Source organism: Rousettus aegyptiacus, unplaced genomic scaffold, assembly GCF_014176215.1.
Source record: "Rousettus aegyptiacus isolate mRouAeg1 unplaced genomic scaffold, mRouAeg1.p scaffold_m13_p_6, whole genome shotgun sequence".
Lineage (NCBI taxonomy): Eukaryota > Metazoa > Chordata > Mammalia > Chiroptera > Pteropodidae > Rousettus > Rousettus aegyptiacus.
In genome coordinates, this window is record NW_023416309.1 from 69,991,300 (window position 1) to 70,019,107 (window position 27,808).

The 27,808-nt window shown below is 40.3% G+C and overlaps 1 protein-coding gene across 8 annotated transcripts in view; it reads right to left on the reverse strand.

The window, feature by feature from the left end:
- The window catches only part of LOC107517402 (protein shisa-6), a 597,831-nt gene that overhangs the window by 17,347 nt on the left and 552,676 nt on the right, over nt 1–27,808 (reverse strand). For all 8 annotated transcript variants that reach the window (XM_036223917.1, XM_016158078.2, XM_016158077.2 and 5 more), the window contains 8 exons: nt 26,415–26,608; nt 24,185–24,333; nt 17,394–17,521; nt 14,607–14,834; nt 10,708–10,899; nt 9,327–9,518; nt 6,464–6,634; nt 2,035–2,217 (listed from right to left, as the gene is read on the reverse strand). In XM_036223917.1, coding sequence (XP_036079810.1) covers nt 2,035–2,217; nt 6,464–6,634; nt 9,327–9,518; nt 10,708–10,899; nt 14,607–14,834; nt 17,394–17,521; nt 24,185–24,333; nt 26,415–26,608 — 1,437 coding nt within the window. The remainder of the gene's footprint in view (nt 1–2,034; nt 2,218–6,463; nt 6,635–9,326; nt 9,519–10,707; nt 10,900–14,606; nt 14,835–17,393; nt 17,522–24,184; nt 24,334–26,414; nt 26,609–27,808) is intronic.

The window sequence follows — 27,808 nt, forward strand, 5'->3', positions numbered from 1 at the left end:
TCTGTCCTCCAACTTACAGAGGAACCAGGAGAAAAAGGCATTTTTCTGTCAATGCCGGCCACCTTTAGAAGTTCACTATATTGCTGTTACTCACCTGAGTTGATCTGTTGCTCTGACCAAAGCAGGTTAAATCTTAGAGCAGGCTTAGGGTTCTTCCGTTGGGAACCTCAAGAAGATTCTTGTTACCTCCAGTCATAATCCTGTCCTTCCTCCAAAGTCCCCTTGATGCCACTTCATCATAGGGGGCTTCCCTGATCCCCCATACTTGTTTTTTCCTATCTCCTCTCACATCTCTCTATGTGGCATTTAATTAATCCTGCCCTGTTTTATAATCCACTTTGTGTTTGTTTTTCCAAGATCGACTCCCCTTTCAGTCTCCTTCACATCCTTCAGCTTGGAGGGCCAAGACTTATCCCAAGAACTCATCAATCAGCACAGTTTGCATAGACTGAAAGGAAAAAGAAGCCCTCCCTATCCCCTTTATCTTTGCCAGGGCACACTCTGATTTCTGACACCGAACCACAGAGAAGGCTCTTGGAGGGGTGAGTGAATGAATTGGAAGTTGAATGGGTAAATAGATTGTGCCAAATTACATGGATTCAATAAGCTACAATTGCAAAAAACTTACTCAAGATAATTACTAATATACACCTGTGAACCATAGTAATAGAGCTGCATAATATGACAGGCAACATCCTTGCTTACATTTGAGGTTGCTCAATGAAATGTATTTCATTTGATTACAAGCTGATGCATAATTTAGAAATATTACTCAACACCGTTAGTCTTCAACATCCTTTCTTGTCACGTTTCTCCTTATTTCCCTCCAACTGTATTGAGAGGAGAAGGGAAATTAACGAAGTTTTAAAAACCCCACTAATCTAGATTTTGAAGCCTATTTCATAGTTTCTATGTGACCACATGTGAAGAAACTCACGGTTGTTTTTTTTTTTTTTTTGATGCACACGTGACCATGACTGTAGAATTCCAAGAGCCAGACCAGAAGGCAGCAGCACATCACAGCCCTGGAATACAGGGCTTGGCTGAGCTTTCATTGTTGGCTATAAAACTGGGTTCTCACTTTCCAGCTTTCTGGGGTCACAATTCTTTTAATAAATGAGTTGATATAAATTGACAACAGTCACCGTCCTCATCTCCTAAAAGGCAGCAAGCCTTCCTATTTGCCTATCATCCAGGTGAACAGGTAAAATCATATATATTAGGTTTTGTGCTAGGCACTTGACATAATTATCTTATGGTGAATAAAGCAAATCTGGGGTATAGTCTTGGGGCCCAGCCCTCCCATGACTCAAGTAGAAGGGAGGTAGAAATAGTAAACATCTTCATTGCTCATGAGAAACCTCAGAGTTTATGCAAACTTGGATCTTTCAGATCTTTGAAATAATCTTGAAGTTATAAAGGATAAAAATTCTTTCCTTTCCCATAATGGGGTGATAACAATACTATCAGCTAATACTTTCGTCTACTTACTGTGCGCTAAGCATTGTTCTAAACACTCTATGTAAATAAAATTATTTAATCCTTCTAAAAGTCCTTTGAAGTGAACAATTATCCCTATTTTACAGAGACCAAAAGAGCAAGACACAGTATCTAAGTCACTTCTTGGCCACACAGAGAGGAAATGGAAGAGCTGGTAGTTGATCCTCTCCAGAACCTGTACTTTTATCCAGCACACATTTTTGCCTCTCATGAAAGCAATTTCACCTATGTCAGGAGAAGACACCAGGGCATCAAGACTTTCATTTGGTTGTCACTCAGAGTATAGTTTCCTAGTAGTTCGCATATGCTGACCAGCCAGTTATAGTTCATTCCCACTCCAGCACAGCTTTGGGCTTCTAGATCTTGTTTCTTACCCTCCCTGAAGCATGAACAGACTCTAGTTTCTGGGACCAACACCTTCTTGGGCATGCAGATTGCTGTAAAACTGCTCTCCAGCTCCCAGATTCCCCACTGCCACTCTCTCCCCAAGATGGTCCAGCTGGCAAAGTTCTTCTCACCAAAGACCTCACCCACCTTCAAGCTGAGGTCCAGCTCCCTCAGTGAGCGCTGGATCTCTCTGGTGAGGATGTTCATCCGTTCACACTCTTGGAAGACAACTACAATGTAGGGGGTGCGGTCTTCCACTTTAGCCATCAGCTCTTGGATGTTAAACTCGTCTGTTACCCGCTCCAATATTTCTTCCAGAAGGGCCTTCACCTGTCCCACAATAGAAAACACAAAGTTAAGAATGGGCTCTAATTATTCAGAAGGACTTCATTCTTCTGTGATGTGTCACTAAAGATCCCATCATCCATCCCCTGGCCACAGTCTTGCCTGCTTACTTTAGTCGACTGTGTAAGGGGTTGAGGACCAACCACAGGATAACTTCCCCATAAGCTATGACTTCTGCAACCAGCTTAAAATGATGAACACAGATACTTTTCCAAGAATTGGGAGTTGGAAAAACCCAGAGATTGACATTGTTAGCTGTGAGAATCAAAGTAGAAAGGCATAGGATAGACTTGGGCCTAGGGTGCTCACTTTGGGCCATGTGAAACTGCAGTGATGAATATATATATATATATTTTCCAAGTATATATATATATATATATATATATATATATATATATATATATATATATATATTCCAAGTTTCCATGAGGCTGCATTGCAGTGTCCATTCTTGGGCCCTGGAAGAAGCATTCCCATCTATCACGTAAACCTCCTCCCCAATCCCATGATTCCTTTTGCCGCACAAATTGTCAGCTAACTGGACCAGGGGAGCTAGAACAGCCAGGGTTTCTCTCCTGGAAAATTGGAATTGAGGTACCAAGATACTGAGTTATTTTGGGGCAAACACTTGGAGGCTTGAGTCTGCCATTTAGAAATAAATGAGTAAGACCAGGAGGTCTGTCAGGAGAGAAAGAAAAAAAATGAAACAAGTGTGGACATCATAGATCATGTGGCCAGCAGAAGTGAATTGAGGGAGGGCAGGAGCCAGCAGGAGAGAGCACCAGCCTTCTAGGATCGTGAGAGCTGAGCTCCAGATGCAAGTGGTGGGTGTCCGTTGCTTTTCTCTGTTCATCATCTCTCTCAACAAGTCCCTCTCTCCTTCATGAAATTACCTCTTACTCATTGTTCTGGGGTACAGTCATAGGGCCAGCCCTCTCATGACCCGAGTAAGTCAATCAGATTATCTTTCAGGAGCATAAAATTTAAATCTCAAGCCTAGGTTTCAGGGACAGAAATCGGGTGGAGCCACTGACAGGATGGAAGTGCCTTGAAAGGACTGTCTACTTTTCTTTATCCCTGGGCCCTAGGGCCATTGTGGTTTCTACTCTCTCTTAAGTCGATTCCTTTGATATAGTGAGCTATTTCTTGCCTATTTCAGCTAAATTGATATCTGTTGTTTACACCAAAGAACCTGACTGAGTTAATACAGTTCAGTTATGCATTACCCATGTGAATTTTAGCAAGTCATTTAGGCCTCAATTTTCTGCATCTATAAAAATTTTCAAGAGCATCTTTTCCACCAACTCTCTCTCCCCCAACTCCCAGGGCTGATGCAAAGATCAAATCAAATGAGTTGATAAATGTGGCAGTATCTGAAAGCTATAAAAAAACTATATAAATGTAAAGGGTTATTAATATTCACTTTGCTTTGTACTGTTAACATACGATACATTCTCTAGGAAAAGAGCTGATATTAGAAAAAAGAAAGTAAAACTCATCACCCTGTCATGAATGGGTCTCTGGTGCTGTCATAGCAAAAACTGGAATGGAATTTTAATGGTACCTGAAAGTTGCTGCTAGGGTAGAAGACAAATAGCTAAAATTATATCATATTTCTGTCTGGAATGGAATCTGAAGGAATAGCATTTGGACATGATTCACAAAAAGATAGTTTGGAGGCATTGCACCAAAATACACTGAACGTAGGGAAACAGAGTTCTATTCTGTCACTGGCCAGGCTGTGGAGAATTTGGAGACCAGGACTGAGGATGGAGAAAACTGTTAGGGAAGGGAGCAGACCCGCAGACATGGACAGGACCCTCTTCTGCTCAGAGCCTCTCAGATAGGGGGAGTGGGTTCTCAGGGATGTGGTCTGCTTTATTTCCATAAACAAATATCTTTTTTTTTTTTTGCCTTTTTTCCTTTTTGGAATAGTAATAAATGCTTAACATAAAAATCTAAACATTACAGATCCAAATGATATTAGAAACAAAATTTCCCACAATTTTTCTTCTTCTCTCAAAGGGGGAAAAAACCACTAACTGCTAAATTTTTAGTTTATAATTTCTGAAAGTAACCTTCAATGCATATAACTCTATCCACCCATCCATCCATCCAACCACCCATCCAGCCAGCCAGCCAACCATCTAGCCATCCCCATATTTATCATGTCTGTTATGTCTTCCCTCCGTCTCTTACCCCTCCCTCCTCCACTTTTCTATCAATAATGGAATCATTCTACATGTACCTTTTTTAGCTTGCTTTTTTCACATTATAATAAATCTTAGACACATTTTCTAGTTAGTACATGCAGATTTGCCTTTTTTTAAAAAAAAAAAACAGTATGTATTTCACTGTTTGACATACTATAATTTATTCCCCTATTGATGGATATTTGGTCTGTTTATCATTTCTACTACTATAAGCAATCTCACAACAAATAAATATATCATAACATCCATGAAGTTTTGAGTGTTTCCACTGTTGAATTCCTAGATATAGAATTAGGAGTAAAAATTATGAGCATTTTAAATTTTAGTAGCTATGGTCAAATTGTTATGTAATTTAAACTTCCACCGGCAGAGATGAAAAGTGCCTGTTTCCTTATGCCCTAACCACTAGATATTATCATATTTAAGAATCTTTACCATTAGGTGAAAAATGATATTTCACTTAACTTCATTTAGCTATGAGTGATATCGAGAATATTTTATTGGCCATTTGTATTATTATGTGAATTTATTTTGTGTCCTTCTTTCCCCGCCTCTCACATTCTCTCTCCTTCTTTTTCCACAAATATGAACTTTTTGTATATTAGCAAAATCTTCTCACTTCCTGGTATCTATAGTGCTAAATAGGTTCTCTTAGTTTGGCAAGTGATCATAGTTTATCTATTTCTGAAACACACACACATGTCATTTCTTGAATGATGGAAGAAGGGATAAGGAAATTCCAAGAACTAGAAGCGTTTTCAAATGCTGCTTGAAGAATCCTAAGTCTATGACTTATATAGTTCCAGGATTTTTCATTTTTAGAATGAGGAATGTTTTTCATTCTGTATGGTTTGGAATCTGGGTAAAGTAACATTTCTTCTCTTTGTGTTCTCAAATTATTTCTTATGCATCGAATGGTGGAATACCCTGAGTAGTGTGATTTAGGGCAGCTTTCTCAAAGTATGCTCATCTGCCTCAAAACTGCTAGGATGCAAATTCCTGGGCCTAACCCCCAACCTCAGAATCAGAACTTCAAGTTTCCTAACTCATTCTGAGGCATATTAAAATTTTAGAACTATTTTAATGACACCAATCCATACCTTAAAACAAAAGTCCAGCTTCCTTAGAATCAGTTTGTTTTCTAAAATCAATTCCTGAAGACTACATGTTTGATAACTCCCCATATTTCTTAATCCTTAATATTCTAAGTATGTTTCCTTGTGAACCCAATGGAATCTCTAATGAAAGGAATCTGGGCGGTACTGTGGAGTGAAGGTGGGGTGAAAGAGGTACATCTCTCAGAGGATGAATTAGCCTGGTTTGGGAAAAACTTCACAGAGAAGTTTCATTTTAGTGCCCCATTCCTTTTCTGCCCTCTGCAGTGCCCACACCAGGAACAGGGACCTAATATTGCCTTTCATTGTCATAAAATCCATACCTCACTCTAGTCTGTCTTTGGACACCAGAATCCCTCTCCACTTTTCTGAGGTTTCAGTAAGTTCTGTGCTTAGTAGCATTTACTTGTGTATTAGGAGACTCTCTGATTAAATATCATGCACACAAATTGAAGGCATTTTTCTCTTAAAGAGGGTGAATAAATCCAAATGAGCAGCTAGCTGGTGGGATGAGGGGGGAGGTGTTTAGGAGCAGCTCCCCACCCATCATTGCTTAGTTTGCCAAAGAATCATAAAGTCCATTTCAAGCTTCCCAAACCACCATTGTTCAGCCTTGCCCTTTCTTCGCTTTGGCAGATGAACTGAATTGAAATAGACTTTGGGTGTACTAGCAAAGCAAACTGCCAAACCCAATGGCAGGGACTTTATGGGGTAACGAACAAGATGGCCAGCATGGTGACATGACTAGAGGGGAAGGGCTCTTGGAGTTGAAGGACAAGCATCTCAAGGCTGGACTGGCAGGCATGTGAGAGGGGTGGGCGTGCACAGTATGGTCTGCGCTGTGTACAGGAAATGAGACCAATGAGCTCCCCAGAGCGATCTCAGGCAATCTCCTCCATATACCTTTTCTTCTTTCATGGCTCCTGCTCCATGTCCAGCTTGGCTGTCCTGGGGCTGTAGCTCCAGCACTGTGTGAAAGAGTTTTTCTGAGGTCTGAGTTAGAAAGCCAATCTCCGCATTGGGGTGGAGGCCATAAAGATATGGTGACTCTGGGGGCAGCTCTGTGTCGATGTACTGAAAGTCAAGGGCAAGATCACTTAGAAACAAAACAAGATATATCTCCCATATCTCACTCTGACTTGTACTCCAAAGGGCAGCCAGTGGGCCAGAGCAGGCTTCAGGTACCAGTGTCCCTTTGCCCTCTGGATGAACGCTGCTCACCAACATTAGCTGACATCAGCATGCTCTCCACCGGTTAGTATACATCCTTTCCCCCCGCCTTCCCTCCACACCAACTGTTTTCGTATGCTAGGCCAGTTTTCCAGAACTTCCACAATCATGAGATCATTCTCTTTTTTGGGAAGCTTAGAGGACTTTATCCACCTCCAGTTTTGCTCCCTCCCACCGCTCCCTGATATACACTTGTCCCTTCACACACAAAGAGAATTTCTCAGAGTCCTTCAGAAATACTAAACCCTACCAGATATTTTTACTCAAAATCTTCAGACCTCTTCCCTTTAAATTCCTTTTTTCTCCCCTCTGTCTAGCTATATTAGGGATGACAAACCTAAATGCAAACACAGGTCCATGCATGCAGAATAAATGTGTGAATTAGGATGTAGGACTAGGTGAGCTCTGCTGAGAACGGGAGAGTTCTTGCTTCTGGCAAAAAATATTTGAATTTAAAAACTTTAAAATGGTGTGTCACTCAAACAGCACATCTCTGTGGTTAGCTATGGTGGGCCACAATCTGTTGTACCTAAAAAAAATCCTCTACAGCCTTTAAGGCTCAGTATTTTTCTCCGAATATTCTCTGAGTACTCCTTTACAATTCTTTCTATCACAATGTGAAAATATCCCTCATGTTTACTCCTAATTTGCCTTTAATGATTTTTTTGGTGTTAGTAACATCTAGTTTAAGTAAAATATTGCTCATTCCTCAAAGGTAAATTTCTGTGTTTATTTTTGTATTTCTTCCAGAAGCCAGCACACTCCTGGACTTCTTGGTAGGTTCTCTATAACCACCTATTTACTGATCGATTAAAGGGAGAGATGAAAAAAAGGAAAATCTGCCTCAGTCATCTGGAAGTGTGCAAATGACGTTATTGTTGCCCATTACCTACTGCAGCCTCTTGTTGAATTGCTCCATGGACACTAGGGGACGCTCTTGTACAATTTTATTGGTAAAGCCTTGACATCGTCAAGCAGTTTTAAATTCCTCTTATATTTTTTTAGGGTCTTAGCGTTTTTTGTTTTTTGTTTTTTTTTTTTTTAGGGTTTTAGCGGTTTTTTTAAATTTGTGTGTGTGTGTGTGTGTGTGTGTGTGTGTGTTTTAACACCTGCAGCACCTGATATTCCTAGGTGGACTACCATCCAACGACTAACCAGGCTCGACCCTGCTTAGCTTCTGAGATCAGAGGAGATCTGGCACGTTCAGGGTAGCATGGCCACAATAGGGTCTTAGTGTTTTTAATTTCTTCTCAGGTCTGGTTTTTCTGGATTGAAAGACTTTTATGACTTATCTTATAAATTTTTTGTTTGTTTGGTTTGTTTTAAACTTTCAAGCTTTTTAAAATTTTGTATTATTATTAGTTTCAAGTATACAGTACATTCGTTAGACATTTATGTAGTTTATAAAATGATCACCCTAACTGCTCTTTCTCTCCCCTGGCTCTCCATCTAGCCATTACATTAATACTAAGTGCATTCCCTATGCCATGCTCCCCATCTCCATGATCATCTATCAACTACTAATTTGTACTTCTTTAACCCTTCACCCCATTGTACCAGCCCCGCAATACCTCCTCCCTTCTGGCCATCCCCAGATTGTCCTCTATATTTATGAATCTGTATTTGATTAGTTTGTTCTTCTGGTTTCTTAGATTCCACATATAAGCAAAATCATATGGTATTTATCTTTCTCTATCTGACTTATTTCACTAGGTATAATAACCTCTAGGTCCATCCATGTCATTGTAAATGGTAGGATTTCATTTCTTTTTCTGAATGAAAAAAATTTTTAAAGCTTGTAGTTACTAGGGTTTTGTTTGTTTGTTTGTTTGTTTGATTGTTTGTTTTTTATGACCAGTAGTTTCCTTAAGTTTGGTGTTCAAAGTTCTTTTAGGCATGTTCAAAAGTCAAGCAGTGAAAAAGATTTTTTAAAATTATCTTTTAATATATTTTCCATGGTAGGCTAAACAGACAAAGATGAGAAACTTAAAAATAATTGTAGTAATAGTAAAATAAAAATCTAAAGTAACAGTATAAAAAAGCTTTATCTGAATGTTTTTCTTGGTATGTGTATGTGTGTATGTGTGCCTGTGTTCATAGAGACCAACAAATAAGAGGGTGAGTACTCTGCCACAAGATCATGTCCCTTTTAAGATATTTCAAATTACTAATATAAACTTTGGCAATAGTTGGCTAACTTCTTACCTGAAATTTTGCTCCTAATGACTTTGTCAATATCCTGACTGAAAACAATTAAATGAATAACCTGGATGATATTTGTAGAAAAGAGCAAAAGTAGAATTATTGAACCAAACATCAAGAATAAAAAGATTGCCAAAGGCTAGAGACACTATAGCTCTCAAATTGAACCGGGCAAACTTGGGGCTGAGAACCACACTTGATATAAGTGCAGCTCTTGAAGCCATTCTCCCTGGCTCTGTGTGAGCATCCCTAAGCCATGGCAGGCAAAACTGAAGGAAGACCCAAGTCCCATGTGGGCACCATCATGCCATCATGAGGCAGAGCAGAGCAGTACCTGATGGTAACTATTGTAGTCCATGTTGCCCGGAAGTAGAAACCCTGGGGCCAGAGACAGCTCTCCTTCTAGCATTTCTGGTTTAATGAATTCCTCCAGATAGGTCCTGCAGAGTCTCCTGTCCCAGTCATCAGTGATATGGCCTCCATACATGATCTCTCCAAAGAGGTAACGCAGATCATCAAACGGAACCTGAGAGACAGGGGAAGGAAGGAAGGAAAGCCCTCCTGGTGCACACAGGCACCAGGGCTGGCCTGATGTGCGGCAGAGCGCAAGCCACCAGAAGGGGCGCATCTTGAGATTAGGAGCCATGTTTTATTCTCATGCATCCCTCAGTATCCAGCAGAGTTAGGCATGTGTAGGAACTCATTAACTGCTTGAAGAATTACATCAAAGGGTGAAGAGAGATCAGGGGCCAACCCTCTCACATGCATGCCTTCCCTCTGTCACAATCATTAACTGTGGTGGCGAGACCCAGCTCTACCAACAAGTCCTTTAAACAGGCAAATGTCAAATGGAAAAAAGTGAGGCCAAGGGAACTTCTCTAATTTTTTGTAATTAATTAGCATGTTAATTAATGTCTCCTTCAAAAGTTCAAAGTAAATGATATATAGCAGGCAAGTTCACTGGTGTTAAAGTTAGAGAGAGGAGCCCCTGGGGAAAGCCTTGTCAGAGTGCAGCAAATAAAGGGATGAAGTTGTGGAGGTAGGCTTCCTGGGTCCCTGGAGCTGGAGACAAAGGGATTGCTTAGGGCTTCTGGGCCCTGATCCATTACCCCGCCAGGAAGAGGTGGAGGCCTTGTTGATGCTGTGTTGGGTCTATGAACCAGAAGAGACTGGATGGTGTGAATATCCCCTTAAATGAAATAGCATGAATTGTTAGTGTAAGTTTTCTTTGAAACAGGGATATCAGACAGAGAATGAGGGAAACGAGATGTAGCAAAAATTTGGCTTCTTCAACTTTGGTAACTCCATAACTATGTGAGAAGCTGAGTTCCCCAAGACAAGTTCTGTATCCTTGGCTAGTTAAATTGGGAACCTGTGTCAGGGGAGTGTGGCATCTCTTCCTGCCTATCCAGTCCCCTGCAAAGCTATGCTTGTGCAGGGGTGGTCTAGGCCCTGGAACACTCATGGGACTGACTCACACTAGGTGCGAGTCACAGGTTTGGTTTCTAGAGCTTTTGGGGTACTCATCACGGCCTTATGCTGGTCCTGGGGTTGGCTACATGGTTAAACTCACACTGACTCACTCCACTGGGGGGAGGGAGATGTGTCTAGACCTTCCCAAGTGCTCGTGCTCCTTCTTCCCTACGCTGATGGCCCATCCTCTTTCTTAGAGGTGGACCCTTTCGACCTAACCCCTAGCTGGCTGGAAACTTTACCTTTGCATTGGCCTCCAGGAAGTTATAGAGCACGTTCACAGAGATGGTGAGATCCCCAGTGTTGAAGGGGTAGGAGCGATTCCATCCCTGGGGCCCAAACTTTCGTCTTTCTGCCACCACAGCGTGAAAGTAACAAAGAGCAAAGAGGATACTCTTGAACTCCGTTTCCCGGGAACACATCTCCAAGGTGTCCTGAAAGGAAAGTGTCACTTTCAATGTTATCGCAGAGTTGCTATTCTAACAGAGCAGGCCACGGTGTGGGTTTGGGTGGCTGGGGTTGCTCTGGATAAAGTTACCCTATATCTTAGATAAGGTCTGAGCTATATATGGTAGGGATTATGGATTTCATTGTGGATATATGTGGGCCCAGGATTTGAAGGGCCCTTGTAGAGGGGTTGGATTTTAGTTTAGAATCTGAGTTTAGATTCAGGTTATAACAGAGCTTGGTTTACGGTTTGTACATCTGGACATGCTAGTTAAGTTCTCAAGTATGGCTAATGGAAACAGGGTAGTGGCCATGGGAGTGTCAAATTTGTCATAGTCATATCATTTTGTGCTGAGGTGTGGGTAGAGACTTCTACAGCATCATCTCTTGTATTTTCCCTTCTTGCCATGCTTTTCTCGCCCATCATGGAACCATAGTAGGTATGATTACAGCCTGGATGTAAAACTGGACATCTGCTAGGGGACCTGCTGCAAGGAAAGACGGGAATCAGAGTCACAAGAAAAAGAGGAGTGGCCTGCCCTTCACCATCCTAACTACTCCACCAAACCTGAGCAGGGGTGATGGGACACATGGGTACAGAAATAGGAGCACTGAGGGGTCCTGACTGCTGAGCATAAGGTGGGGGGGAAAAGATGTGGCTCATGAAGAGAGAATGAAAGAAGGGACAGATGGAAGAAAAGAAAAGAGAAGCAGGAGAAAGTCCAGAGAGGGAGGCAATGGAATTGTGCTTGGTGAATTTTAAGGGGGATGGTAGTAATAGTCCAGAGGGGGAAATCTCTGTTTTGAAGGGATGATAGCACAAGAATCCCTGGATTCTTTAGAATTGAACATTTCCTCTGAGACAGACCCCTTCTCTTCAGGAAGGAGCAAGATGTTGCAGCTGGAGCCCAAGAGAGGCACTTTTGAAGCTCACATAAATTGTATTGAACACAGTTCTGGTATTTCCTCTAAGAATTGGCCCCTAGATTTTGCTCACATGGGCAAGAGGAACAAAGGAGACAGGACAGATTAAGTTTCTGGTAGGTTTGATTTTTTCATGGAAAACCCATGACAACATTGCAATCATTCTCTGGCTATGTAGGGGTCACCCTTGTGCCTTTGTTGGGTACCATGTTTGCCACAAAAGTATGAATGTGTCAGGTCAGAAATGATACAGAGGACAAAGTAACTGCTTTGTGCAAGCAAACGTTTATTAACTGCTTTCTGGAGAGATCTGTCTCTATAGACAATCAGGGCACTTCCTTTGTTATTTTGACATGTTTGAAAAAATTGGGTCTGGCTGAAAAATGCCTCTAAGCCTCAAGACAAGAAATCACTATTAAAATACTGAAACTGGTTGACAGTGGCACACTCAAACAAGAGTCACAAGAAAATAATCACCACCAAACAGCAAAGTTATCAGGGAAGCAGGAATAACGAGAGCTCAGTTCTCTAATTGATCCCTTAAGTGGTTAAAGAAAAAAGGGCTCTGAAGAAACAGAGTAAATAATAGGGGGTATTAACCAGGCCTCTGTTCCAGGACACTTGTAAAAGCAGAATGGAACAATGAAAACTCTTGTGAATAATAAATATGCTCATAAATCTATCCTTCTTTCTCAGAATCAGTTACTGAAGATGGCTATAAATGGCCAAAAACTCAATTATAGTATGGACAGAATAACCAGGAAAAGCCAGTGTCTCTTAGGATGTATTTTCCAGTTGCCTGATAATGAAGACTGGACATCAAGCTTGCAGAGAAATAAACTCAAGAACAAGGGAGGCTTAGGAGATGAAGCCAGGTGTGACATTAGATGATAACAATCATACTGAGGCATAATACCATAGTATTAATTATTCGGAGATATAACATGTGAGACCTCTGCTGTCCTCCTCCTTAGCTCTGTCCAAGACCCTCAAGGCAGAGGAACTGGAAATGGTCTGCCACTCTAACCTTAAATAGAGCTAGTTAACTCTATCCCAGTGCCCCCCCTTTTTTTTTCCAACTTTTAATTTAAAAAAATGGGATTAAATAGCCATAACATAATATTTCCTATCTTAACCATTTGGAAGTATAAAGTTCATTATGTGTATTCATGTTATTGTGCAACTCAATGCTTTATCAGCCTATAAAGAAGGCTGTGGGTTTCATAAACACGTACATCTCCCCTATGTGGAATGTGAAATCTAGAAAATGTAGAAGTTTTGACCTCCGATATGGAGTACCTAGGAGTTTAGTCAAGGTCTATTTAGAAAAAATAATAAAGAAAGAGAAATGCCCCTGCATAAGAGAACAGCCCACCTTTTGTTTCACATTGCAATGGTCAGGTATTTCTTAATAAAAATGACAAAACACATTCTGAATCTCCTGGAAGAGAATGGACCAGTTTCGCTTCTCAAATCGTTGTGGCAGCCTCCTCTCCGAGTTGCACTGCTTGAGTCCAGCCTCAAGAGGGACCGCAGGCACTCAGTAAAATTCGAGACTGACAGCCAAGTGGTCGTCATCTTACTTTAAGTGAAACTAGTCCTCAAAGGGCCACTGGTACTGATGGTTTATGTTGGGCAAGCTAGAATAGTTATCCTCTTGGATGCTCTGTTTCAAGTTACCTTGATGACCTACCTGGGACTTGTGCTGAGTTTTAGCATGGGTCCTAAGAAGCTAAAGATCCTTCGATGCTATTAAAAAGCCTTCTCAACAGATCCCAGAACCACATCCTTGGACTCCACCAAGGCCTAGGGTAGTGAATGGACTTTAAGGTGGCCTCCATGGCCCCCATTCTCCCGGTATTCATACCTTTGTGTATCCCCTTCTCAGGAAGAAGCAACAAGAAAGGATGCCTTCCTGAGAAGATAAAAGAGGCCTGAGCTACAGACTTGGCAAGTGCTACTTTACATATGGACCCATGGGCTTGGTCTCGACTTTTAATAAACACTCCACAACATGAGTCTTAGAGTTCCCAGTAATGGAAATTCCAGTAATGTAATAGCCTGCATTTGAAACTTTGTCTGGATATTCTTAGTCTCGTTGTAGCATAATTTTCTCAAAGTTGACTGTGCAATAGAACCTCCTGGGGAGTTTGTTAGAACACAGGCAATTCAGTAGGTCTAGATGGGGACTTGAGAATTTGCTTTTCTAACAAGTTAACGCTGATGCTGCTATTCTGCTGGTCATACTTTAAGAGTTCAATACGTGGTTACATTCTAAGTCCAGATCCCCACGGCCTGACACTTGGATTATTTTAAGCCTCGAGACTCAAGTTGCATGAAGGTCTCACCTATTATTATTATTATCTGAACATGAGTGCCAACCCTCTGCTTGAAAATAGTATGCTTAGCTGATAAATGTGTGACCAGTATATCATATCGGTTAGATTTAGAGCAAATATGTCCTTTCTTATCTTGGAATATTTAGTTAACATGTGGACTTATAGAAAGTTCCCCCACATTTCTTGCCAAAGACCCTAAACTTGGGTCCTCCAAGTATATTTGGAAATTGAGAGCTGTGTTGTACTGAGTAGGCCCAGGGTGGAGGTCAATTTCAACGGGAACACATTTTACTCACATCAGGCATTTCTCCATAGCCCAGCCGACTCCCTGAACACCTTACCCCCAGCTGCATGCTCTTCTCCCACCCAGGTGAATCAGCTCTTTGTGAGTTGAAATGTTCTTCTTTCTTCCCTCCCTCCCATGGCTGTACCTGAGTGAAGCTGTCCAGGGCCTTGTGCAGGTTGGCATGCATGCCTGCGGGAGGTTCACTGGTGATCTTGATGGAGTCCTCAAGAATGCCCTGGGGTATGATGTGGCCCTCAGGGGAGGGTGCAGGCTCTGCACTGATGAAGACTCTGAACTCTGGGTGGCTGTTTTTGCTGTGTTCCTCCAGCTTTTTCTCCAAGGTGTTAAGCCACTTGGCTACTAGGTGGATGTTCTGGTGGGAAGGAAGGAACCCCCAACCCCCAATATAGGCATCTGTTTAGTTCTGTTGGCAGTAAACAGTTATCAGGAAGGCGACTAGAGGAGGGCCTTAACTTCAAAAACATCACATTGCAGTATGCATCTTAGGATTCCCAGTAAAGGGGACCTCCCAGTATCCTGCAATTGAACCCTTTCCCTTGATATCCTAAGTCTGTCTAGCATAGTGTTCTTAAACTTGACTGTGCATCAGAATCCCCTGTAGGGTTTGTTGAAACAAAGATTCTTGGGCTCCACCCCAGTTTCTCATTCAGTAGGTCTAGAGTGGGGCCTAAGAATTTGCATTTCCAACTAGTTCCTGGGTGATGTTGATATTGCTGGTCTGCAGGGGCGGGGTACACACTTTAAGAGCTTCACATGCGGTTACATTCCAAGTCCAGATCTCTACTATCTGACCCATGGATTATTGACCTCTTGATGCTCAAAAGTAGGGTCCACGGACCAGCAATGTTGGCATTACCTGAAAGCTAGTTAGAAACGTAGACTCTTAGGCCACACCCAGACTTACTGAATCAGTGCATTTTAATAAAATCCTCCAGCGATTCGAATGCATGAGAAAATTTGAAAAGCACTGATTTAAACTCCTTTTAGCTAGTTTTCCCGACTCCTTTCTCCTCTCTCCAAACCATTCTGCTAATTGTTGCCAAACTTATCTTCCTACACACTGAGTCACTGCTGCTCACAGATGCTCCTTACTCCAAGCCCAAACTCCTCTGTTATGTCTTTGAGCCCTTCTACTCTCCCCATTGTGATTCTTATTTGTCTGACTGTCAGCTAAGCTAAACCTACATTTATTTCTTACTACTTTGCAGAATGCACCTTTCACTTTAATAGGGATAGTCACTTTGCTTCATTGCAATATGGTTCATTATAATGCATAGATAAAAGCTCCTCGGTAAATATTGGAGGAAGCCTTCTTGCAGAGTCTTAAATACACAGATTGGCACTGAGCACAGTGCTTGGGCCACAGCAATCTGGTCTCTGAGTGCTGCTTTCTCTTCTATAAAAAGAAATAACAATAATATTTGCCGTATTTCACAGAGTTGCTGCTAATAACCAAAAGTAATATATTTGAAAGGGCTTTGTATCCTCAAAAATGCTATCTATGTAAGAGTTAGTAGTGGTTGTTGAAATGAAAATATGTTAAATTAAAGAATTCATTTATAACCAGTCTATTGTGGGCTGCCCAGAGAGCCAGGGTTCTGTTAGCCAGAAAGTGCCAGCAACCCACAAGTGAGAAACTCTGCTACTTTTCAGCAACTCCAACTTAGAAGTTTAATCTTTGCTCTCAGAAACCACATCAGCATACGATGTAGGGGTCCTGGGCAGCTGGTAGATTCTGGGGGAGGAAACTCTATTTGTTGACTGAGGTACTGGATTCCCAGAGACACTAGTGTCCAGAAAGGCGTCTCTTTGGCAAGCGAGCCTGAGATAGCTGTGTAGATCACACACTCTACATCTTCCAGCTTTCTGTTCCCAGCACCATACTGATCCATGTGAGAAGAAGCAAGAACCCCAACTGTCATCATCTTTTCTCCTGAGATTTCCACTGTTTCTGGAAAAGTCCCAGGGAATGGCAGATCTCTCAGTTGCTAGACTCAAAATAAATAATTGGATAATTAAGGATGAAGACCTAGCAGCAAGATGAGGTATAGTAAATAGTTCTTGGTAATCAAAGAGCCAGGACAGGATGAGAGTGACTGGCTTTTTAATTTATTTTTTCTTTCATTGATTTCTTCATTGAGTGCTTTTGATTTCTTCATTGAGTGCTTTTGTTGAGTGTCTACTATGTTCACAGTAATGTACTATGGCTGAAAGGTAAATAAGAAACATCTATATATTAAATCATCTCAATATTGTCGTGGATGTGCTATGTAGGTAGTTGTAGGGGTTATAGGACAAAAGAAGAGTAAAGCACTTGCTCAGCTGCAGCCCCAGCATCATGTAAGTTGTATCAAAAAGGAATAAGAGAACAGGCCATGATAGAAGAAAGGTGGCCTTTATTTCTTCTAAATGTTTAGCGAAATTATCAGTAGTAAGTGTTTCAGTTTTCTAACCACCAATGTGAACTCCCAATGAAAAGGCTAAGTTCTAGTTACACATGTGATGTTCTACTCATGCAAGTAACAAAGAACATAAAACATGAAACATAATAGAAAAATACAGCAAGAAATTTCAACGAAATGCTTGGGAAGAGATTGGCGGCCAAAAAAATCCAGCTGCCATGGCCTTCAGCTGAATGCCAACTTCCTGAGCATGCTTCAAAGTAGAAACCAGAGAGAGTGATAGTAGCAGGTGAAAGCAAGAATAAGAGGAGTTAGTAGGAGTCAGGTGAGGAAAAGGACATATGAGGAAGGAGAATTGGAAGGAGACAATTAGGAAGTGAAGGGGCAAAGGCATGGAAGGAAAGGCGGGTGAGACAGGAAGAGAGGACAGGGAAGCCAAGAGGCTGTGAAGTGAAGTCCAGACAGGTATGGGGTCAAGAACAATCCTGATCAGGACTGAGGGGGCATACCTGCAAGATAACCCAGTGACCTTTCTTGGCAGCTAGGTCCAGCGCAGCCTCAGCCACTACCTCCTGTCCTTGCCCCAAGGACACGTTGTGAAAGTTCTGATTGTTGAAGGTATACCCGAGTTTTTTACCTAAAAGGAATATGGAGTTGTCATTCTTATCTCTTGTGTCTAATTATCTTTGTTGTTTAATGTTCATAAGGAAGCTCCCACATACCTCCCTATCACTCCTCAAACACAGTAGTGCCTAAATCCATACCCCAAGCCTCATATACTGACTTTTTTCCTTCACAGAGGACTACATCTTCCAGCTTTCTGTTCCCAAATAGAAGGAAGCACTTGTCTAGATCAAATTGCTTCACCACACCCACTTTACTTCATCCTCAAGAATGGGGTGAAGCGCTGATGCTCTTCTGTACAACTTCCATTTAAAGGTTGGGCCTTGGTTCATTATCCTGGAGGATGCTGATGCAAAAGGCTCAAAGAGTAGCAAGCATATGGGTGTGGCTACGTCTAAGTTCCTTTGTCTTTTGAAAATATATTTTCCCTGGAATTTTACTGGGATATACGGCCAACAGGGGCAGAATTCAGGTAAAGCTTCCCATGCTCTATACATATTAAACACCTCCCTTATACATCTCAACACACAAAAAAAGTTTTATCTCATCATTTTACATGAATCAGAGTGAAGAGAGACAACAGGCAAGATATGAAGGGACTTGATTGCATAGGTGTAAATGTTCTGTTGGATGTATCTTGATAACGTCTGTCGGATGTTGCTGGTATTGGGTAAGAGACTGGCCACACCAACACAGATACAAGTGCATCACTGCAGCAAGGCTAGTGCTCATGAGTTGTTCTCCAGCCCAAGAAAAACTTTATGCAAAAAAAAAAAAAAAAAAATGACCTTAATATTGTGGGACAATTCTGCCTGGATATCATTGTATTAGAGAAATTACATAATAATCTTTAGACAAATGGATCATAAAAATGTATAAAACCATGAAGGAATAATTGAGCAATTTTTCTAGGAAGGTGAGCTACACAAAATAAAAAGGGAAAATTAAAAAAGAGAAAAAATATGTATTTAAGTAATTTTATTTTAGAAGAACTAAAATTGAGCATGTAATATGTAATGTGCAAGAAAATTTAAAGAAAACTGTCAATATTGGATATTTCTTTTCAATACTAAAAAAAAGTATAGGTTCTTTTTCAACTGGATGAGTCAAAGCAAGATGATGACTTTTTGTAGTGAAGAATAGTTATTATAGATCTAACCGAGATAAACCCAAGAAATACCCTTATTAAACTCTACAAATCTTAGCTGGCAATAGATTTGATGTCAGTTTTAGAACCAGGGATATAAACAACATATTCCAGAGAAAATACAAGGACAAAAGGCGCCAGGATTATTAGATAGCCTTGGTGACATTTCTACTTACAAAAGAGCCTATTTCTTTTCTTTATTAGAAAGAGAAGGGAAAAGAGAGGCTTAAAAAGGATTAGTTTGAAAAGACTTCAGAAACATAATAGGGATGTGCAGAGATGCAAGTAAAATGGCAGTATATTGAAAGTATTTCTACCAGATAGTATATGCTTTCTTAGGGAAGTAGAGAGTGAAGCAAACTGTGGAGCAAAAGGAGGGTAGGGTCCATTTGTAATTTTAAAGAAGGAAATACTCAATGTAACCAACTTCTGGAGACATGAAAAGATTACCAAAGAGCATTGAAGTTGAGAATTATAAACTTGTGGTAGTTCCAAAACACCAAATGTATTATTTTTCTCTAATTAATACCTACATTTGTCCAGGGTTGAGACTTTACAAAAGTTGGGCAATGCAAAAGTAAAAGGGGCAATGGAGTTGAGGATTTGGGAGATCATGGTTCAAATTAAAGATTACTGCTCCATATTAAAATAAGAGAGATAAAGGTGAACATTAGAAACAATGGAGGAACCAGTGGACTGGACATTTCACTGAAGTAGAATAATAGGTGAGGCAGGAGTAAGAGAGTGAACAATCTGAACAGTAGGAAGTGATAGTCATGAGTAGATATGAGAGAATTATGTTTCAGAATTAGGACAGTTCTCAATGATAATAAAGTTCTCAGTGAAGCCTTAAGAGTGGGAAACAGAAATGGAACAGTTAAGTTCTTTGAAGATGAGGAAGTGTGAGGCTAGATGTTGGCTGAGTGACATAGCAACATTAAAGTTTACCAGGACGATGATGAAACAGAAAGTGCAGAAGATTTTGAAACAAGTTCTAAAGTCCCTAATAAATGTGAATCTCACTGGGAAGTTGGTAGAAGGCAGAGAACATTTAAAAACTAGTATATAATATAGTCAGAAGGCATCTGCTTTAAAAGAGAAAGTTTTTTTTTTTTTTTTTTTTTTTTTTTTTTTTAATGAGAAATACCCTGCAAGTGGCAAAAGAAGGCTAGAAAATGTTCCCCTCTCTCCCAACACATAGGTATGTGGAACTAGGGAGAGGGCCACAGAAGTTTCAATGTCCTCAAAGAGACTACAGGTTGAAGAGGCGTTCTGTGAAGATATTAAAGATTTACAATGGGGCATGGTTCCAGGTGACACCACCACGTGGAGAGTTGGAAGGAAGATCAGAAAGGGAAAGATAAGTTGAAGGTAGTGGAGATGGGGGCATGAATGCCCTAGCACAAAACAATATGAATGTGAAACCCCAAGAGAACATAACTGGCTAGAGGGGCTTGCTGATGACCCAGAAAAGTATCTTGAGAGCCCCAAAGTTGCAAATGGAAGGCCTCTGCAAGTTGCCTTGGTATATCACAAGGCTCACATGTGGTACAGTATTCTTTAGCCGAAGGGCAACTCACATTTAATTTTCCCCCTTTTCATCATCTCAAAAGTCCATTTCTTTCTCTTTAGCCTTATCATCATGCCTCAAGCCTAGGTTAATGCAGACTGATTCTAGCTGTCCTCTGCTGTGCCACACTTTGACCCCAGTAGTCCCATCAATCTGTAGTTTTCAAACTAATCCTTTTTAAGCCCCTCTTTTCCCTTCTCTTTCTAATAAAGAAAAGAAATAGGCTCTTTTGTAAGTAGAAATGTCACCAAAGCTATCTAATAATCCTGGCACCTTTTGTCCTTGTATTTTCTCTGGAATATGTTGTTTATATCCCTGGTTCTAAAACTGACATCAAATCTATTGCCAGCTAAGATTTTTAGAGTTTATCATTGCCTTCACATTGTCATTACTTTGCTTCATTTCATTGTTCCTGTGAAGACAATGATATTAAATTGAAAATTGTTTCTTTGAACATACCGTGTAGTAGGTCTAAAAAATTCTCAGTGAGCTCATCATTCTGACCAGAACATTTGAAAGAGAAAAAGGAAGCAATGGAAGGCAAAAGTGGTAGATACAGCTTCTTTCTGATCACAAAATAGAAATAACAGAAGTTATTTTGTCAAAGCCAGGTAATTGAACAAAGGAGGGTGGAGACAGGCAGATCAGGCTAGAGCCAAGTGAAAGAAGGACCAGAGTAGATGCCTGAGTAAGAGCAGAAAGGGGAAGTCCTTTGTTGGGAAGGCCAAAGATGAAGCTGTACTTTGAAAGGATATGACAAAAATGTGTAAAGGAAGAAGCAAACCGATCTGTCTCAAAGAACAGAAGAATCATCATCATTATAATGTCATATAATGCTACTATACTTTTAACGTTGTAAAACCTTTTCATATCTGAGATTTCATTTTTATTCTGATAGGAGGAAGGTGTTACTGATGATCAGAAACAAAACAAAGGGTGATTGCTTTTAGATGAAGCAAATACAAAAATTATTGTGCAAATTAGGAAGTGTGGCTCATTTAGGAAGAAGGGGATGAGAAAAGAGAGAAAGAGGGTAAAATTAATGCACTGCTAAAAGATTAATCTGAGAAGGAAAGAAAGAAAGCAATGCAGTGTGGATGGTGGTAGGTCTCATATTAAAACGGAGGCCAAGGAAAGTGGATGGAATTTCCTCCTCCTCTTCCTTTGAAATCGTGGAGGAAGGAAAATCCTGGAGTACACTAAGGGGAACAAAAGTTCTAGAAAATCATAGATTCCTAATCAAGTGTCAATGGATGAGCTTCAGGGGCTTATAGAACTCCCAAAATCATATATAGAATTTTGTTTGTCTGTGGCTTCATGCATTTTGAAATGGGGTTTGTTTTGAAATGAGGACAAGGAAACAAATCTTTCCTCTGACTCTCAGGGTTTTAAAACCCTACCCAATATTAAGAACTGCCATAATGAAATAAAGAGATAAAGAAATGAAGTAGTTAAGAACAGAAAAATCATATACTCTAAGATAGGAAAGGATGCCAAGCTTTGTTAAGAGTTTAACTAGACTAGTAAAGAGTAAGAGTTTAACTAGACAGTAAACTATCTTATGCACAGACTCTGTCCAAGCATAAAGAGAATAAGTTTACTTAATAAAGTGGGGCTAAGGGAAACAGGGGAAAGTGTTTGTCAGTCATGTGAATTCCAAACTTGAGAATAGAAGTCTATCAAGCAAACTGATTAGATCCAAGATGTGGAAAACATGGATGTCACCAGAGTACATGTTCTAAATGGGTACATTAGAAAACAAATCAAGCCATCAAAGAGGCAAAGAGGGAGGAGGAGAAAGAGAAAGAGGCACAGGTGCCTAAGTAATCTCTAACTGATGAACAGCAATATTGCCTCTGGTAACAAAATATGTGTTAAGATTAAACCAAGGGCAGGGCTGAGATATTGTATTCAGGGGGAAAAAAGTGCAATATGGATTAAGCAATGAGTTAGCTTGTCTGAAATGACAGAAAGCTTTTAACTATATGATGGAATAGTTTGAGGTCAATTGGCAAAGAATAGTATGAAACTTCTCATAAATAGGGTGTATAAAAGCTTCCAAAAAGGAAAATATTCAATAAAAACGAGCAAACTAGATTTGTCAATATGAAAGAAATAAAAACTCCAGGGTGCAGTGTAGAAGGACTATACAACTCTACAAAAGGGTGAAAGTTAGGAATAACTTCGCTATGATAACATCCATAAAAGAATGAAGTTCTGATTTATGCTATACCTTGAATGACCCTTAAAAATATTATGCTAAGTGAAAGAAGCCAGCCACAAACTTTCAATTATACACTTTAAATGGGTGAATTGTATGGCACGTGAATTATATCTCAGTGAAGCTATTACAATTTGGGGGAAAGAGGAGAGTCTTGGTTGGCAGTAATAGGAACTAAATTTTTATTTTTCATATCAGGGAACAAATAGATATTGAAAACTGATAAATTCAGAAAGAGTGATAAAAGATTATTAGTTAAAAATAGAGAAGCAACTATCAAGAGGACTAAATTCAGAAGCAGGAGAAAGCACAGTGTCTGGGAAGGGAGACAGGGTGTGGAAAGGGCTGGAGCTGGGAACTGTTGCCTTTCATTGCAAATTCTATTTATTAGTATTTTAAGAAATATTAAAAATATTTGAATTTTAGATTACAAAAATATACATTAAATTAGTGAATGAGATCATTCTTTACCTTTTACAGATCTTATTCTTTCTTTGAGGCCAAGTTAGCATCATCTCAACTACCCCCAAATGCCAGACATATGCTTTATGTTCCTTTCATTACATAATGACTAACATACTGCCAGGGAGTTGTATTACATGGTCGGGATTCTTACCTATAAAGACTTGGCTCTGTAAAAACTCGCTGGGCCTTTATTAAACTTTGCAAAATGTTATAGTTTTGATTAGTCATTCATTTGTTCATTCTTCATTTAACATATATTTTTACTGAGTGCTCATCACATGAAAAGCACAGTGCTAGGAACTGGGATACTCCAGTGAAAAGGATACCTAGTCCCAAGGAGCTGTCATTCTCACAGGAAGGCACAATCATCACTAGACCATTACGATATGATACACAGAAAGAAGGGAGCACATGGGAGGGACACTGAACACCTTGGAAATTAAGTAGGGCTTCCTGGAGGTGGTGATATTGAAACTGATATGTGAAGGATGAGTAGAATATAGCCTGGTGAAGGTGATGCTTGAGGGGAAGCAGATTGTTTGGGAGAATGGGATGGCTGCTGTGTGGAGTGAAATAGGGAGAGTCAGGGAAATGTAGGCAGAAAAATGAGCCCCCAAAGATATCCATGTCCTAATCTCCAGAACCTGTGTATATGTTACTTTACATGGCAAAAGGGACTCTGTAGATAACATTAAAGACCATGAGATGGGAACATAATCCTAAATTATCTGAATAGCCCCAATATAATTGTAGGGGTCCTTATAAGGAAAAGAGGGAGCCTCATTTATTATTTCAACCTCTAGAACTGTAAGACAATAAATTACTGCTATTTTAAGCCCCTAAGTTTATGGTAATTTGTAACCCCAGCTATTTGAAACTAATCATAAAAAGTAGACTGGAGAAATATGAAGGAGCTGGAGGATGAAGTTCCCTGTTAGCAGTTAAGAAGATTGAACTTCATTCTGAGGGCAATGGGAGCCTGCAAGAGGACTGTACTTGTATTTAAGAATGATTGCTCCAGCTACACTAAGGGAAATCAAGGTCTCCTCATGAACCTGCTACTGTGGATTCTACCTCCTAGAGCCCAGAGCAGTCCTTTCTCTGGCAATGATCCCCTGGTATTGGTATAGCAAAGACCCTGATTTCTGTATGATTAGCAAATGGCAAGTATTACATAATGAGCCTTGAATCTGGAATAGAGAAACTGACAGATGCAAATAGTAAAAGTGCATGGGGCTGCTGCAGCCTTGGCCCCACAATGAGACTTTTTCACCTTGATTTTCCACATCTTTCAGCGGGTTCACCCCTGGAGACAGGATAAAAAACATGGGAGTGGCTGGTCCTGATTCTTCAAAAGAGGTTGCAAAGTCTAACGTTCTTCCTACCACGTATTTGCTTCCTAACGTCTCCTCAACGAAATCTCTGCCAGAAAAAAAAAAGTACATAAGTGTTTATCAGTCAAAAATATAATAACACTTGAGAAACAGAGGTCTATAGAAATGAAAGATGTACAGCTAACAGAGGTAGGGTCAACTCCAAGCTCTACTTATTAAGTCAACATTTACAACCTAGGTGTTGCCTGCTCACCTAGATTAGGGCTCCTTCTAAATCCCCATATATCCAGGACACCACAGACTCCCGTGTAAAGCCTGTGTGTCCTGTCACATTACCACTATCCAACAGAAGACTGCCATGACTAATTCCTTCCAAAAGCCCTCGGGCAGCTAAATCCTCTAAACTTCATATCCCTGTGATCCTCCATCCATGATTTAAGGCCCTTCAGTCCTCTATTCTCTCATGTTCTTTCATTTTCTGTGTTTTCTTTCTTTTACTCCACTTCCTTTCCAAAGTGTCCCATTTTCATACTAAAGAAAACCTTGAAGTTGTAACCTCTTACATCTGACCATCTGGCCCAGCTCCTGGCCTTAACTCTTCCCCAATGAAAATATTTCCCCTGTAGCCTTTCAGCTGGACTCATTCTCCGACATCTGGTCTATCTCAAGATTGGGAGGTAGGATCATGGCCCTGCTCACTGATGACTATTATTTATAAACTATTAACTCTCCACTCATGTAGCTCCATTGAGGCTTATTTCCCCTGGCTGTATTACCATTACCCCTGTATATCAGTGTCATCTATTGCTCTTTTGGAGACTCTGCTGATTTACTGAACATGTGATGCCTGAATGACATCAACATCCATGTGGACAATCCTCTAGATTCTTAACAATCTTCATTTCTTTCCCACATCAGCCAATTCTATGGCCACAGATTCATCTTTGTCACTACTTGGGAACTTTTTCTATGTTTGAAACCATAAATGGAAACATTCCACTCTCTGACCCAAACTTTTTGTCTTTACAATTCTTTTAAAAATTTACCCTTACTTTACTTATTCTTTGCCTGTATTGGTGCCAGTACAAATGCAGGATTTTCAGTATCTTGGCCTCCCTTTTTTTTTAAATCATCTCCCCTAATTCTCTTCACTTCTTTCCTATCCAATGCAGAGTCCATGTCCTAAAAATTCTTAAAAACAAGCAAACAACCAAACAACTTTTTTTGAGGTATAATTAACATACCATAAAATTCACCTATTCTAAGTATACTATTCAATAATTTTTAAGAAATTTCCTGAATTGTGCACCACAAACCAGTTTCAGAATATTTTCATACTGCCTCATGCATATTTAGATAATTGCTATTCCCACCCTCCAGCCCCAGGCAACTATTAATCTACCTTCTGTCTATAGTTTGCATAAGCTATGATTTCTAACCATTCTCTTGCCAATCCTTATCTCCGTTATCTAACTCTTATTCGAACAAACCAATTTGAAATGACCTGTGCTCTGGATTAACTTAACTCTGTACTTTGACTTGTGAGTGCAAAATCATCTAATGGTGAAGACTGGTGTCACCATAAATGCAGGATCTTAACTAGGTGAATCCTCAAAGCTACTTGAAATTCTTTGAGTTTCCTTGATCAGCCTTCTCTCAGTTTTTTAAGATTATATTTCAGACCCTCAGCATTCTCTGCAAATCTCTAACCCAGCCACCTACTGTTTCACACAAACTCAACTGATGATCTTACTTACTACTTCTCAGAAAAGATAGAAGTCATCAGATAAATCCTTCTTAATTTTCTGCCATCCTTCTACCACCTTCACAATAACCACATTCATTTCTCTCTATTTTTGTGATGAAACAGATGAGCTAAGGATGACCCTTCTATCTGTTCTCTGGATCTCACCATCTCCTGCCACAGTAGATATGACCATCATCCTTCTCAGTGTTGGTATTGATGAGTACTTCTTTCTTAATTGTCCACCTCGATATTAAGAAAATACACAGCAAACACAGAGCAACAGGCCTCATGGGATTTTAGATGTTGGTATGAAGTCTCCTATTATTATAAACACATCGCTTTTGTGTTCAGCCATGATAGTTTGGCCATGCTGAGATTGCCCCTTGCCTATCTTGGGCCTCCCCAGTATTCCTACTCCGTACCTCATGGCATAGGTCATCCGGTCAGGACGCATAGCTCTCATCATGCAAAGGCGCTGCAGGGCTGTCTTGTTCTTCCACTCCTGTGGGAACTTCTCCTTCTCAGGACATTCCGATTCCACAAACTTTTTCCAGCTCTTGGCAGATCCCTCAATATCCCGATCCAAGTTACAGAATTCTTCCATTGATGAAAGTGCCTAGAAAATTTCAGAGAATCTTGCTCTGAAATGCAGTTTCTCAGAGCTATAATTGGCATTGTTTACATTATTCTACCTCACTTATACTCTTTTCTAGAGCCTTGACTCTTTCTGCAGGTAAAATCAAGGAAGAGGAAAGATTTTGATTAGCTCACCTTTAGCAAACTGCCCCAATAATATGCAAGTTTTAGTAAATAATATATTTGGGATATTATCAGCAGCAGAGACTAAACAGCATCTACCTACCGGGTATTACATGGAAAAAGGAACAAGAAGAGATGCCATGATTTTTCTATTCATTGAGCCTGGACATTTTAAGTCTCTGACTCTTCCTTTTCATTCTCTTATTCACTTTGTCAGCAACTCCTGTCAATTCCTTTCATAATAGCTTCAGAATCATTGACTTTGTAATGTCAACTTAAAAATATCCATGAATTGCCTGCTTCCTTAAGGATTAAGTCCAAATGCATAATTTGTTAAACTGTTTTCATGTAGTGCTTCCCTCCAATCCATCCAGTTAATCAGGGAGCCTACTGCCCTCATGCTCTGTCCAAGGATGTCTGCTCCCAACCTTGGCAGTGTACCAGACTCAGTCCCAACTCTATTCCTTGTTCACACTACTTTCACCGCATCGGAGGTCTTATTCTTTTCTCCACCAAATTCTACTCCTTTCATGATCAATTATTAGGTGTTTAGATCCTACAAATTGTTAAAGTCCACTTCAAAATCAGTAAATTCCCTTACATATATTGTCTCTAATCTAGAACACACAGCCCTCCTACTCTTCTTTTGTGGACCACAGAGTTGATAGATTATATAGAGAAACTGATTCTATTTTTAGATGTCTGACTATTGATAGCTTTTAAGCCTTATCTCTCCCTCCTTCTCTTCTGCTCAGCAAGCTGATAAGTAAGCCTACTTCCTCTTTGCTGCTGGAGGGAGTTGTACCATGCAAGCAAGCCCCTGCCCATGCACAGGACCTCTCACCCATCTGCATCCCCTAAATTCCATCAAAAACCCAGGGTAGTCTCCTTTCCTGGCTCTCTCAAGCTATTTTTAGGCTGCTGGGGAGCTCCCTTGCGCTCCTCAGAAATTCTGGTTATACAAGTAGTAAAATTTTTCATACCCTCTTAGGTATGTGCGTGACATCATCTGTCTTGACACTGGAACCACATTTGGGCATGGAGGGTCCATCCTGTT